The sequence below is a fragment of the Salvelinus alpinus genome, chromosome 12 (genome assembly GCF_045679555.1).
Source record: "Salvelinus alpinus chromosome 12, SLU_Salpinus.1, whole genome shotgun sequence".
Classification (NCBI taxonomy): Eukaryota; Metazoa; Chordata; class Actinopteri; order Salmoniformes; family Salmonidae; genus Salvelinus; species Salvelinus alpinus.
The window spans coordinates 50216620-50231685 of NC_092097.1; the positions used below are offsets into that span (position 1 = coordinate 50216620).

Here is a 15066-nt window from a genome sequence, read left to right on the forward strand (position 1 = left end):
GATTACATATACGGTATACTTTGATTACATATACCGTATACTTTGATTACATATACCGTATACTTTGATTACATATACCGTATACTTTGATTACATATACCGTATACTTTGATTACATATACCGTATACTTTGATTACATATACCGTATACTTTGACTAAACAGTCTTCCAAGATGAGGAGTTGCATACAATTGCACTTAGAAGGAAGTGAAGGGTTGGTCTTTTTTCTGTGTGTTTATTTCTAATATATATTAGAGGGGTGTTGGATTGAATGCTATGTTATTTTCAGCTATTATTTGATTTCCTAGTGGAATCATGTGCTGTACAAAAGTTTAACAGGTTTTATAGAAAAACACTGTCGAATGTGTTTCTCTCTCTTCTCTCCCTCTTTTATTTATTTATCTATCCCCTCCATACACTGTCTTCAGGCATGGTGAACCGGGAGGTGTTGGATCAGGTGGAGCGTGGCTACCGGATGCCCTGCCCTGCTGAGTGCCCAGCCTCCATGCACGAGCTCATGCTCACCTGCTGGAGGAAGGACGCAGAGGAGCGCCCCACCTTCGAGTACCTCCAGGGCTTCCTGGAAGACTACTTCACCTCCACCGAGCCCCAGTACCAGCCTGGGGAGAACCTATAAGGCTCAGGGACATCAACACCCCCCCCCCCCCCCCGGGCCTCATGGATGTACTTGCCCACCCCCCTGCCCAATGCCCACCCCTGCCCAATGCCCACCCATGTCACTGCCCACCCCTCACTGCACGCTGATCACGGGTCAGGTTAGTGTTATTTCCCCACTGTAATGGACTATGGTTAAGGATGGTTTAGGAGTGGGAAGAAAAGGGGAGCTGATCCTAGACCTGTTGTTATGAGTGACTTCTAACCTGAAGCTACAGAGACCGGTTTTGTGGGGACTGTCATAGTGGTTGAGGGTTGGACTGATGCGAAATGTGCTGATCCTAGATCTGTGGAGGAAAGATGGTAAGTGTCCTAAGGTGGAGTAGGGTGCAGTTGCCCCTGGATGCTGATCTTGGGTCAATTTAGCATTTTCTCCACTAATGGTTAAGATCAGGGGAGGGGAAGCTGATCCTAGATCTGTAGCTAGGAGAAACTTCAACCCAAAGTGTCCTAAGGAAGGACGGAGGATAGTGAGACGGAACATGGCCACTGTTTTGACCCTCCCTCTCTGTCCTCGTCCCCTTCTCATCAAAGGTTTTGCCCGGAATCCGTTCAAACTTTTCCCAAAGTGTGCACTTGTGCACTACCTGTCAAGCATTGGATTAGTGTAAGCATTGGCTAGACTAGAGGAAGTCTCCCTCATTGTTGAAATCCACCCTCATTGTTGAAATCCACAAGGGGGAGTGTGCAAGTGCCAACGTGGCCCCGGTGCCGTAGGAACGTCCGTCTGTTTTCCCTCCACCTCCTCTCCTCTTGCAGAGCGCTGCCAACGTGACCCCGGTGCAGAAGGAACGTCCGTCTGTTTTCCCTCCACCTCCTCTCCTCTTGCAGAGCGCTGCCAACGTGGCCCCGGTGCCGTAGGAACGTCCGTCTGTTTTCCCTCCACCTCCTCTCCTCTTGCAGAGCGCTGCCAACGTGGCCCCGGTGCTGTGGGAACGTCCGTCTGTTTTCCCTCCACCTCCTCTCCTCTTGCAGAGCGCTGCCAACGTGGCCCCGGTGCCGTAGGAACGTCCGTCTGTTTTCCCTCCACCTCCTCTCCTCTTGCAGAGCGCTGCCAACGTGGCCCCGGTGCAGAAGGAACGTCCGTCTGTTTTCCCTCCACCTCCTCTCCTCTTGCAGAGCGCTGCCAACGTGGCCCCGATGCCGTAGGAACGTCCGTCTGTTTTCCCTCCACCTCCTCTCCTCTTGCAGAGCGCTGCCAACGTGGCCCCGGTGCCGTAGGAACGTCCGTCTGTTTTCCCTCCACCTCCTCTCCTCTTGCAGAGCGCTGCCAACGTGGCCCCGGTGCCGTAGGAACGTCCGTCTGTTTTCCCTCCACCTCCTCTCCTCTTGCAGAGCGCTGCCAACGTGGCCCCGGTGCCGTAGGAACGTCCGTCTGTTTTCCCTCCACCTCCTCTCCTCTTGCAGAGCGCTGCCAACGTGGCCCCGATGCCGTAGGAACGTCCGTCTGTTTTCCCTCCACCTCCTCTCCTCTTGCAGAGCGCTGCCAACGTGGCCCCGGTGCCGTAGGAACGTCCGTCTGTTTTCCCTCCACCTCCTCTCCTCTTGCAGAGCGCTGCCAACGTGGTACCGGTGCCGTAGGAACGTCCGTCTGTTTTCCCTCCACCTCCTCTCCTCTTGCAGAGCGCTGCCAACGTGGTGCCGTAGGAACGTCCGTCTGTTTTCCCTCCACCTCCTCTCCTCTTGCAGAGCGCTGCCAACGGGGCCCCGGTGCAGAAGGAACGTCCGTCTGTTTTCCCTCCACCTCCTCTCCTCTTGCAGAGCGCTGCCAACGTGGCCCCGGTGCCGTAGGAACGTCCGTCTGTTTTCCCTCCACCTCCTCTCCTCTTGCAGAGCGCTGCCAACGTGGCCCCGGTGCTGAAGGAACGTCCGTCTGTTTTCCCTCCACCTCCTCTCCTCTTGCAGAGCGCTGCCAACGTGGTACCGGTGCAGAAGGAACGTCCGTCTGTTTTCCCTCCACCTCCTCTCCTCTTGCAGAGCGCTGCCAACGTGGCCCCGGTGCCGTAGGAACGTCCGTCTGTTTTCCCTCCACCTCCTCTCCTCTTGCAGAGCGCTGCCAACGTGGTACCGGTGCAGAAGGAACGTCCGTCTGTTTTCCCTCCACCTCCTCTCCTCTTGCAGAGCGCTGCCAACGTGGCCCCGGTGCTGTGGGAACGTCCGTCTGTTTTCCCTCCACCTCCTCTCCTCTTGCAGAGCGCTGCCAACGTGGCCCCGATGCCGTAGGAACGTCCGTCTGTTTTCCCTCCACCTCCTCTCCTCTTGCAGAGCGCTGCCAACGTGGCCCCGGTGCCGTAGGAACGTCCGTCTGTTTTCCCTCCACCTCCTCTCCTCTTGCAGAGCGCTGCCAACGTGGTACCGGTGCAGAAGGAACGTCCGTCTGTTTTCCCTCCACCTCCTCTCCTCTTGCAGAGCGCTGCCAACGTGGTACCGGTGCAGAAGGAACGTCCGTCTGTTTTCCCTCCACCTCCTCTCCTCTTGCAGAGCGCTGCCAACGTGGCCCCGGTGCCGTAGGAACGTCCGTCTGTTTTCCCTCCACCTCCTCTCCTCTTGCAGAGCGCTGCCAACGTGGTACCGGTGCTGAAGGAACGTCCGTCTGTTTTCCCTCCACCTCCTCTCCTCTTGCAGAGCGCTGCCAACGTGGTACCGGTGCAGAAGGAACGTCCGTCTGTTTTCCCTCCACCTCCTCTCCTCTTGCAGAGCGCTGCCAACGTGGCCCCGGTGCCGTAGGAACGTCCGTCTGTTTTCCCTCCACCTCCTCTCCTCTTGCAGAGCGCTGCCAACGGGGCCCCGGTGCCGTAGGAACGTCCGTCTGTTTTCCCTCCACCTCCTCTCCTCTTGCAGAGCGCTGCCAACGTGGCCCCGGTGCCGGAGGAACGTCCGTCTGTTTTCCCTCCACCTCCTCTCCTCTTGCAGAGCGCTGCCAACGGGGCCCCGGTGCAGAAGGAACGTCCGTCTGTTTTCCCTCCACCTCCTCTCCTCTTGCAGAGCGCTGCCAACGTGGCCCCGGTGCCGTAGGAACGTCCGTCTGTTTTCCCTCCACCTCCTCTCCTCTTGCAGAGCGCTGCCAACGTGGCCCCGGTGCCGTAGGAACGTCCGTCTGTTTTCCCTCCACCTCCTCTCCTCTTGCAGAGCGCTGCCAACGTGGTACCGGTGCAGAAGGAACGTCCGTCTGTTTTCCCTCCACCTCCTCTCCTCTTGCAGAGCGCTGCCAACGTGGCCCCGGTGCCGTAGGAACGTCCGTCTGTTTTCCCTCCACCTCCTCTCCTCTTGCAGAGCGCTGCCAACGTGGTACCGGTGCTGAAGGAACGTCCGTCTGTTTTCCCTCCACCTCCTCTCCTCTTGCAGAGCGCTGCCAACGTGGCCCCGGTGCCGTAGGAACGTCCGTCTGTTTTCCCTCCACCTCCTCTCCTCTTGCAGAGCGCTGCCAACGTGGTACCGGTGCAGAAGGAACGTCCGTCTGTTTTCCCTCCACCTCCTCTCCTCTTGCAGAGCGCTGCCAACGTGGCCCCGGTGCCGTAGGAACGTCCGTCTGTTTTCCCTCCACCTCCTCTCCTCTTGCAGAGCGCTGCCAACGGGGCCCCGGTGCCGTAGGAACGTCCGTCTGTTTTCCCTCCACCTCCTCTCCTCTTGCAGAGCGCTGCCAACGTGGTACCGGTGCCGTAGGAATGTCCGTCTGTTTTCCCTCCACCTCCTCTCCTCTTGCAGAGCGCTGCCAACGTGGCCCCGGTGCCGTAGGAACGTCCGTCTGTTTTCCCTCCACCTCCTCTCCTCTTGCAGAGCGCTGCCAACGTGGCCCCGGTGCTGAAGGAACGTCCGTCTGTTTTCCCTCCACCTCCTCTCCTCTTGCAGAGCGCTGCCAACGTGGTACCGGTGCAGAAGGAACGTCCGTCTGTTTTCCCTCCACCTCCTCTCCTCTTGCAGAGCGCTGCCAACGTGGCCCCGGTGCCGTAGGAACGTCCGTCTGTTTTCCCTCCACCTCCTCTCCTCTTGCAGAGCGCTGCCAACGTGGTACCGGTGCAGAAGGAACGTCCGTCTGTTTTCCCTCCACCTCCTCTCCTCTTGCAGAGCGCTGCCAACGTGGCCCCGGTGCAGAAGGAACGTCCGTCTGTTTTCCCTCCACCTCCTCTCCTCTTGCAGAGCGCTGCCAACGTGGTACCGGTGCAGAAGGAACGTCCGTCTGTTTTCCCTCCACCTCCTCTCCTCTTGCAGAGCGCTGCCAACGGGGCCCCGGTGCCGTAGGAACGTCCGTCTGTTTTCCCTCCACCTCCTCTCCTCTTGCAGAGCGCTGCCAACGGGGCCCCGGTGCCGTAGGAACGTCCGTCTGTTTTCCCTCCACCTCCTCTCCTCTTGCAGAGCGCTGCCAACGGGGCCCCGGTGCCGTAGGAACGTCCGTCTGTTTTCCCTCCACCTCCTCTCCTCTTGCAGAGCGCTGCCAACGTGGCCCCGGTGCCGTAGGAACATCCGTCTGTTTTCCCTCTCTCTTGTGCATACCAACGTGGCTCCCTATTCCCTACATACATGTAGTGCACTACTTTTGACCAGAGCCCTATGGGAATAGGGTCAAAAATAGGACACTAGGGCTCAGGTCAAAAGTTGTGCACTATGTAGGGAATAGGGAGCCATTAGGGATGTAACTTCTGTGGGTCTGTCTCTCTGTCTCCCTTTCTTTGTCTATTTCCTCCTCTCTCCAGTATTCTCAAGTGCTGCTTCCTCCAGGTCTCCAACTCTCACATTGAATTTTTTGAAAGTTTTTATTTGTTTTGTTGTCTAAAGATGCTGCTTCTTTCTTTCTTCCTCTGTCAATAAAACTGAAATGTTGTAAAGCTCCCAGACAGTTTCACATGAAATGTATCGGATGACAGCATTGTATACTCATAGAAGTGATGTCAAGCATACTGGGTGCGAATAGACTCCCTGTTAGTACAATTGCACCTGGGTCATGTTCACGACTTTAAAAACATTTTGCAACAGAAAATGAAAATGTAGGGTTTGTTATTAGATAAGCCCACTTTGTCCATGCCTTTTTCCGTCCGTTTAATTCCGTTGGGTGCCTATTGAACACAGCCCTGTTATTTTGTTGTTGTGTGCAATCACCCTGAGATTATTGTGACTCAGTTGTACAATCATTAGAAAGGCTTATTGAGGACCCCAAAACTTTCATTCTTAAATGCATTCCTTTTTAATGTGGTTTGTGAAATAAGCAGGGTACTGAGAGCCAGTCAAATATGAAGGATTGCAAACGTGCACAATGAGTTAAATGCTGTGTGAATTCCTGTGTGTGGGTCAATTCAATCCCTAAATCTTTGCTAATCAAATCTGGCACTAGAAGCTATGCATCTTTAAATAATAACCCCGTTCATCCGTTATTGGGATTTAGGTGGCTTTTTTATCCCCCAATGATCAGTAATTATGTAATGAACCACGACTAAATATTTTTTGGTAATTAAGTAATATGTTTAATGATTAGAAAGCCCCTTGGACTTGTGAAATCCCTTATAAATCGTAACATTGCCACAATCCTTCACAGGCAGATAGACGGGTGGGGAAATATACACAATTTTTACACTATTGTGCTCACCCAAACTGTACTGTCCCGAACCATACCATTATGGTGGATGTGAAACCAGGCCAGTACAGTGCGGCTAAGCTCAGTAGTGTGAAAAGGGTTTGAGTGATTTGGTGTTCTGAACTGACAATGAGAGGGACCTGCAGGGGGCGTTGCTGTCATTTTTGGTTCTAGTGCAAATATCACTGATCTAACACGGTAAGATTAGTGAAAGCAATGGAGTGGAAACCATGTCTTCACCAATCCACTCACTTACAGATCAGTGATTACCTCAAGTAAGGGAGGAAGGTAGGAAGGATGCATTTTATAGATATCCGAACAGGACCTAGGACTATTTCAATGGATCTGGAGGACATTAGGTGTATGATGTATATACAGTCAATGCTGCCATCTAACCTCAGCCAGTAGAATGCATGTATTAGTGATATATTGTAACTAATACATCTCCCAGCAACACAACATTAAGGGCTAGTTTCCCAGACCTAGATTAAAGCTGGAATCCAGTTGAAACTGCCTCGGCCGTTTGTGATATTACAACAAAGTATTACTGCAAAATATTACTGCAAACAACGAACCCCCCCCCCCCCCCCTTGGACATCATTGCACATGTGATAGAACAGCAGCATATGCACGTTTTGTATGTTTTTTTTCACCACAGCCACTGTTGTTGGTTTTGTGTTGTTGACGAAGCGGAGCGATGCTCCTCAGCTCTGCATCGTCAACAAAACAAAAACCAGAACAACGGCTGGGGGGGCAGGCAGATGGCGCTGTTTCCCCTAGAGCAAATTCCACCTTTAAGCCTAGTCCTGGACCAAAGGGCATGCTTTAAAAAAAAGTGTTTCTTAGTGAGAAACTAGGCTTAATCTGAGGGCTGGTTTCCCCAGACAAAGTGAGTTGGATATCAGATCAATCCTGTCTCCGAATTTTCTTCTGCTCCCTCTTGAAACTGTAGTACCAGTTAATTTCTTCCTTGCGATGCCTTGTGTTTTCACAAGGTGAAACATCTGGGCTGCAGAGAGTAGCTTTATGTGTTTTTGCTTGAATCCCTTACCTTGGGTTTTCACGAGGTGAAACGGATATGGGTTGCAGAGAGTAGCTTTCGGTGGTTTCCAACGTGTACATTTTGATCAACCTTGATTTAACTGGAATGTAGCGTGATCTGAGAGTGACACATGACAAATACATTTCCTGGGAGATGCTGCAGAGTGTTACGTAGGCAGCTCAAAGGAGAAAGACATGGGAACTTAAAACTAGGTTTGTACAATTCCAGTAACATTCCCTAAATTCCCAGTTTTTCCAGAAATCCTAGTCGGAGGATTACGGATTTTCTGCTTACTCCCTCTGAATTTTGGGAATATATCCGGAGTTTTGCAATCCTAAACCTCTACTGCTAAAGATAACCAAAAGACCTCGAAAGAAGAAACCGAATTGGTCCACACTTGGTCTTATGTGAAATGGCTACTGATTGCATTGTTCAGTTCAGCTGATTGCACTGGCCCTGAAAGCCTACTGCATTTTGTGCCAATGAAAGCCATATATATATATTTGTACTGCTGTCCATGTACATAGTGTACTTTTGTTACGCCTGAACTCACTGTAGTTCAATGGGCAACCAATCAGCCTGATGTACTAGTCTATAACTACCAGTGGTACAGACTATGTTAACGGCATTAACGGTTCGGCCTACGATTTTTCAACTGACTATCTTCCATCCCGACACAGTATGCTACCAAGTCGACGAAACCTGAATAGCGAGGATTTTAATCATTTGAACTCTAGCTAATTCTAGAGCTATTTAGCATGCTGTTGTATTTAGTCAAATAAGGATGCTCTTGATCATTGGCTAGTCTGTATTTGTACTGTACCTTGAGATTGCGTGTTTACTTTTGGATTAGGGACGGGGAGGTGACTCTGGGGGAGAATAATCTTCAAAATGTTTGTGCCATCAACTGATACTGTTCTTTTGAATTGATTCGACAATGTCAGATGGTCTTTTTCAATCGCAGTTGTCACATACTGTATATATAACCCCCAGTAGGATGCATTTTGTATCGTCCCTTTTTCAAGAAGCCAATCTGCATAGTGCATTCATTGCTGTTTTGTTTGTGTTGGAGTAGTTTGGTCCCCGGGTAGAAGCAGTAGGACCATTTTGAAGCTATGATGAGCTGCCTACTTGATCATGCATTAGATTTCTCTGGTCTAGATGGGTCATATGAGTGCACTGAGGTGAGAACATGGCCCTGGTTTAAATACTTCAGAAATTAATATCTCCTTCTTACCTCCTTTTGAAGTTATCACAGATCAGAATTGGTGAGATTGTTGAAATCTTGCTTACACCTATCCAGTCTGACCTATGCTTAACTGGAGGAAACAAGGAAGGATGCATTTCTACAGAATTTGAACAGGACCCTAGCCCCTACTCCATAGCAGTGGTGGAAAAAGTACCCAAAAGTAAAGAGTATAAGTAAATATACCTTAATGGAAAATGGCTCAAGTGAAAGTCTAAAAGTATTTGGTTTTAAATATACCTAAGTATCAAAAGTAAAAGTACAAATTATTCCAAATTCCTTATAGTAAGCAAACCAGACGGCACAACATTTTTTATTTATTTACAGATAGCCAGGGGCACACTCCAACACTCAGACATCATTTACAAACAAAGCATTTGTTTAGTGATTCTACCAGATCAGAGGCAGTAGAGATGACCAGGGATGGTCTCTTGATAAGTGTGTGAATTGGACCATTTTCCTGTCCTGCTAAGCATTCAAAATCTAACGAGTACTTTTGGGTGTCAAGGAAAATGTATGGAGTAAAGAGTACATTATTTTCTTTAGGAATGTAGGGAAGTAAAAGTCAGTTATCAAATATAAACTAGTATAGTACAGATACCCCCCCCCCCCACCACTCTTCCATAGGTACTCCTGTAGATCTAAAAGAATCGGATAAGTTTTACAATATGGCAATTGCTTCACCATGTGGTCGGAATTTTCTCCATATTGTTTATAGTTATACGGATCTTATCATTTCAGATCTGCATAAAGCGTAATTCAGTGTAAAGACACAGAGACGTGACAGTCCGGCGTCCATTGCTTTGTGGCTCTGAGACCAGCTTTGTGGCTCTGAGACCAGTGTCAGCGGGGTACGCACTGCCCGGACCACCCCAAGTCCTCTATTCATTTGAATGTGTTGACAGTTGGAGAAATAGCTTGAGCCGCGCTGAGAATTTGAAGAAGTATGAAAGCCAACGGTCCAATATTCTAGAACACTGCTGTGTGTACAAGCACACGTTTTGGACTCTGAAAGGCGCTTAAGTGCCTAGGGGTTGTGAAGGGCATCACTGGTATGTTGATGCCCTTCACCCACCAGGAATAAGAGTACAGAAGAGTTAATTGAGTATTCAGGCGAACTGCTGTAGACTTTAGATTACAGTAAAAGTTATTGAAGACCTTACACAAACAAGATGACTTGTGACATAGCAATAAGAAAGCAGTGCTGTCCATGGTTTGCTTTGAAATCAAGAACTTCCTCAGTGAGAAACAGTGTTCAACAATCTTGATCAATATGATGTTGACATGTATGCTGAAAAATGGGTCCCAGTATCTAATAATAGAAGTACGAAATGTGTGGTAGTGATGTAGGTGTAAATATTTCTAAAATGAATGACTGACGATCCTGTTATTTGATTGTTTATTTTCCCTAAATCTGCCATTTTCTTTCACCCAACATGATGCAATGACACAGACGAACTGGCCATCTAACATTTTGGGGCAAATGCCAGATGGGCCAGTCAATTCTTTGGCCCAGTGGGCCTATCTAACTTTGGTTTATTGCGCAAAATGATCATCTGGCCAATAATGGGGGCCTCGAGGAACAAAATGGGCCAGTATGGGGGCCTCAATGAAAAAAATAATAATAAAAAATGTAGAAATGCCTGGGCTGATTTGTGGCCCCTTGATACTGTAAATGGGGTACATGACTTATTTTGGGGGGTTGAATAATCTCTGTAGCTTTTTGTACTTTGAATGAGGGGTAGATAAACATCAAAACATGGCCAAATTCTGCATAGGCTTCTTTGTACTTTCAGTTGAATATTTGAACCTGTCGGTACATTGACAAGGACAACTTGAGGCCATTGTACTGCAGGTAAAGCATTGAAATGTATTCTAATATATATTGAAATATGGACCACCGCTTCTTTCAAATCTGTTGGATGAAATAGAGGACAAATTTTTCAAATAATTTCAAGCCAAGGACTAGATTCTTGATTCCCTGTCCAACATGTTTTATTAACCTATGCAGTTTCTGGTTTACCATTACTAAAACTTTATTCATTTGAAATGGACAATATCAGAAGATTGAGGATTTTGTAAACAATATTATTTTCTCTTTTTTTGTGCGTATCAGGATTGGATTGAAATGGGTATTGTGCCACTTTATGTTATCTTTAAATGTGCAATAAATTATATTTCAAGAGCGTTTTCATACAATGTTTTCATATCTCAGTGTTTGTGTCCTTTTAATGGACTTTATTGCATTTCTGTGAAAGTGCCAGTTTTAGCCAGCTGGCTAAGTCTTGGTATGTGTATGTTGAATGCACTGACTAAGTTGCTCTGGATAAATGACCAACATTATAATTTAAAATGCAAGTTATTCTGATTGTTGTATTATCCTACGAGATATATGGGATGATTTATCCTATATTGTTGACACTTTAAATTTCCCCTCCATGCATATCGCCTGTTTTGATAATGAGTCCAGTGAGAAGTTTTGTTCTCCAGATCTCAATTTGTCTTTCTGCGAGTCCTTGCATCCTATCTCCTCCTCAACCATGTTGGAAGACAAGGTCCAGGGTCCCTCCTCTCTGACCTTATTCTCCTACAGATTTGGAGGAGGTGGCGAAGGAGAGAGGATGTGAGGGATCAAGGAAAGAGGAATTCAGAAAAAGCCCTGGAGTGAATTTCAAAAGTATTTGGATTCAAGCGAGGAGGGTATTGGATGAGAAGATATGAGTAGAATATTTTCTCCAATGCCCTTCTTGCTTCCCTCTGCTGTTATGAGGAGGAGGAGACCAATCAGATACAACGCGTACAGGAAGTTACTGACGCAGCAGTTACACAGAGTGGGGATGTCCCAAATGCACTCTATTCCCTATAATTGGTGCACAATATAGGGAATAAGGTGCATTATTTTTAACTAGAGCCCTATGGGCCCTGGTAAAAGTAGCGCACTATATAGGGAATAGGGTGCCATTTGAGACGCTCCACAGTACTCTCAAGATGTTCTTTTTAGTCAACCACAAGGAGGCAGCATTTGACTGTAGCATGGCCACTAACTGTTGTAGCATGGCCACTAGCTGTGAAGCGACGCCCTCATTAGCCTGCATAAATTATCCTAATCAAACAAGATTACAGTCCAGTAAAGATAGATCTAATCTACTTTCCTTATGTTTCTTTGTTATATTTACTTATTTACAAACAAGAATGCAAAACTCAAAGGCATGGATGTATGACATGTTGTAGGCTTACTAATAAAACATTGATCACTGGTAGCTTTTGAAATAAATGAAATAATCTTTCATCTAACCTTTTATCGAACCTATTCACGAACGCTAACATTTCATCAGTAGATTATAGATACTGGCTGTGTCTTTCACTGCAAGGTTCATACCCTAACAAACATGTATTTATTGAACTGTTAATTGACAACAGATGGGCTCTCTCCGCAAGAATCGGTCCATATTGAATCAATCTAGTGCAGAAACTACACGACTAACGAGTGTCTAAGTTGTTCTGCGGTCTACTGTTGTACTGTAATTAGGAAGGAAAAATATATCCGAGGTGATGTAGGCAACAAGTTTTTTTATTTCATGCCATCCGTTGCAGAATACTAGTGTCTCTCTCTGATTATTTTGGTGTGAGTTATGTGTGCACCTGAACTGTGACCTTTTGTTTATTGGAGTTTTCCTGTGTGTGTGTGTGTGCACTCATGTTTAAGCATGCATGTGTGTGGCACGTAGGTACTCATGCTGAGTGTGTGTGTGTGCACATGTTTAAGCATGCATGTTTGTGGCACATAGGTACTCATGCTGAGTGTGTGGTGTGTGTGTGTGCGCAGCTGTTGTTTCCCCCCCCATCTGCTGTTCTCGGGTGCTAGTCATTTATCTCAGTTACCCTGACAGTGTCAGAACTCCATCTGTGAAAACAGTAAACACACTGACTCACTCCTGCACCACTCTTAGTAACTGCTATCGATACCAGGCATGGGAGCTTAGTGCAAGACCTGGACCCCAGCCGCACACACACACTGAAGGCACATCCATGCTCCAGAGAATCTTAGCTTTTAGGAATGGGGTCATAATAGCAAAACGGTTCAAATGCTAGAGTCAAATTCATAGGAAGAAAATAAATTCAACATTGGCTTCAGAAACCACCAGCAGCTTCTGTTTACCACAAAGAGCATTTGATTCTATCTGTTTTCCTCTACCTTTCCTGCCTTGCAAAGTACCAGGATGTTGTTTTTGGTTTTGAATCTGAATTTAGAGAACTGAATCTGAATGCATCTGAGAAGTTGAATACAGTATATGAAACTTTAATAAACTAGAAATTATAGTTTGTAAACTCGATACAGACAATGAATGCAATATCTACTTTATTGAAACTGAATATATAAATATTCAATTGGAATATTCAATTAAATTAATGTAAAACTGAATGTAATATTCATTCAATTCAGTTTGAAATCATGAGATACAAGTTCAATTTATTAATTCAATGATTCTATTTGTGCATTACAAATAAAAAAATATTAAATTCAATATCCAAATACAATTTATGTTAGCACTGAGAACGCTCCATACATGCAGTCTGGTATCAATTGTGATTTATGGCTAGTAAATGGTGGCGAGGGGAAGGATAAGAATGAGGGGAGAGGGAGAGGGATGCCAGAGCCACAACGAATGACTGGGAATCAAGGAGGAAGAAGAAAGATGGAGGGTGGGGGCAGAAAAGTACAGAGGGAAGCAGGCACTCGTTCCCATCTGGACTGTAACAGTGGAGAGCGGATACCAAGAGTAACTAGCAGGGTATGTTTTTATGAGTCTGTAACCCTACCCTTTCTCTTCACCCAAAACCTACCTCTTCCTCCCTCCACCGTCTCCCCCTACCTCACCCTGGGGTTGCGACATCATAAGATGTCCAAAATGATGCTATGTAAAAAGTTAGCCGAGTGCCCATTGTGATTGAGAGTATTATGGACAAAAATATCTGTTTTGTTAAGCTTGTTTTTACCAGGCTCGTAGTACCTATTGCAGTCACATCGTAAGTTGGAAGTCCATTAAGGATATGTAAATCAGCGTCTCTGTCTTTCTCGAAACATCAACCACAGTTTCCAATGCCTGTTCATCATCATGCCCACTGAGTTAAATAAATCCAATTTATTTCAAATCAAATGTTAATTTACCTTGAAAAGCTCTGACGAAGGCCGTGAGGCCGATACGTAAACTTATTGAAGATCAGTGATACTATCAAGAGCAGTGTGTGGTTTCTTTTTTCCCTCGCATGCTTACTTACAAAGTAAATCCAATTTATTTCAAATCAAATGTTCTTTTACCTTGAAATGCTTAATTACAAGCCCTTAACCAACAATGCAGTTCAAGAAATAGAATTAAGAAAATATTTACTAAATAAACTAAAGTAAAAAAATTAAATAAAAGTAACAACAATGAGGCTATATACACGGAGAGGGTATAGGTTAGTCGAGGTAATTTGTACATGTAGGTAGGGTGTAAAGTGACCATGCATAGATAATAAACAGCGAGTAACAGCAGTGTAAAAACAGGGGGGGGTGTCAATGTAAATAGCCCGGATGGCCATTTGATTAATTATTCAGCAGTCTTATGGCTTGGGGGTAGACGCTATTAAGGAGCCTTTTGGACCTAGACTTAGGCGCTTCAGTACAGCTTGCCGTGTGGTAGCAGAGAGAACAGTCTATGACTTGGGTGACTGGAGTCTTTGACAATTTTTGGGCCTTCCGCTGATAGCGCCTAGTATATAGGTCCTGGATGACAGGAAGCTTGGCCCCAGTGATGTACTGGGACGTACGCACTACCCTCTGTAGCGCATTACGGTCGGATGCCAAGCAGTTGCTATATCAGACGGTGATGCAACCGGTCAGGATGCTCTCGATGGTGCAGCTGCAGAACTTTTTGAGGGTCTGGGGACCCATGCCAAATCTTTTCAGTCTCCTGAGGGGGAAGCATGCAGGCGTTGTTGTGCCCTCTTAACGACTGTCTTGGTGTGTTTGGACCATGATAGTTTGTCGTGATGTGGACACCAAGGAACTTAACTCTACGACCCGCTCCACTACAGCCCCGTCGATGTGAATGGGGGCGTGTTTGGCCCTCCTTTTCCTGTAGTCCATGATCAGCTTATTTGTCTTGCTCACATTGAGGGAGAGGTTGTTGTCCTGGCCAACCTTAATGATGGTGTTGGAGTCGTGCTTGGCCACACAGTTGTGGGTGAACAAGGAGTACAGGAGGGGACTGTGAGGATCAGCGTGGCAGATGTGTTGTTGCCTACCCTTACTACCTGTGGGCGGCTCATCAGGAAGTCCAGGGAGGTGTTTAGTCCCAGGGTCCTTAGCTTAGTGATGAGCTTTGTGGGCACTATGGTGTTGAATGCTGAGCTGTAGTCAATGAACAGCATTCTCACATAGGTGTTCCTTTTGTCCAGGTGGGAAAGGGCAGTGTGGAGTGTGATTGAGATTGCGTCATCTGTGGATCTGTTGGGGTGGTATGTGAATTGGAGTGGGTCTAGGGTTTCCGGGAT

At 47.0% G+C, this 15066-nt stretch overlaps 1 protein-coding gene across 2 annotated transcripts in view; it reads left to right on the plus strand.

The window, feature by feature from the left end:
* LOC139536315 (proto-oncogene tyrosine-protein kinase Src-like) overlaps positions 1 to 10717 on the plus strand; it is a 41339-nt gene extending 30622 nt beyond the window's left edge. For both annotated transcript variants that reach the window (XM_071336750.1, XM_071336751.1), the window contains one exon: positions 429 to 10717. In XM_071336750.1, the coding sequence (XP_071192851.1) occupies positions 429 to 637 (209 nt within the window). In that variant the 3' untranslated portion in view covers positions 638 to 10717. The remainder of the gene's footprint in view (positions 1 to 428) is intronic.
* The last annotated feature ends 4349 nt before the right edge of the window (positions 10718 to 15066 follow it).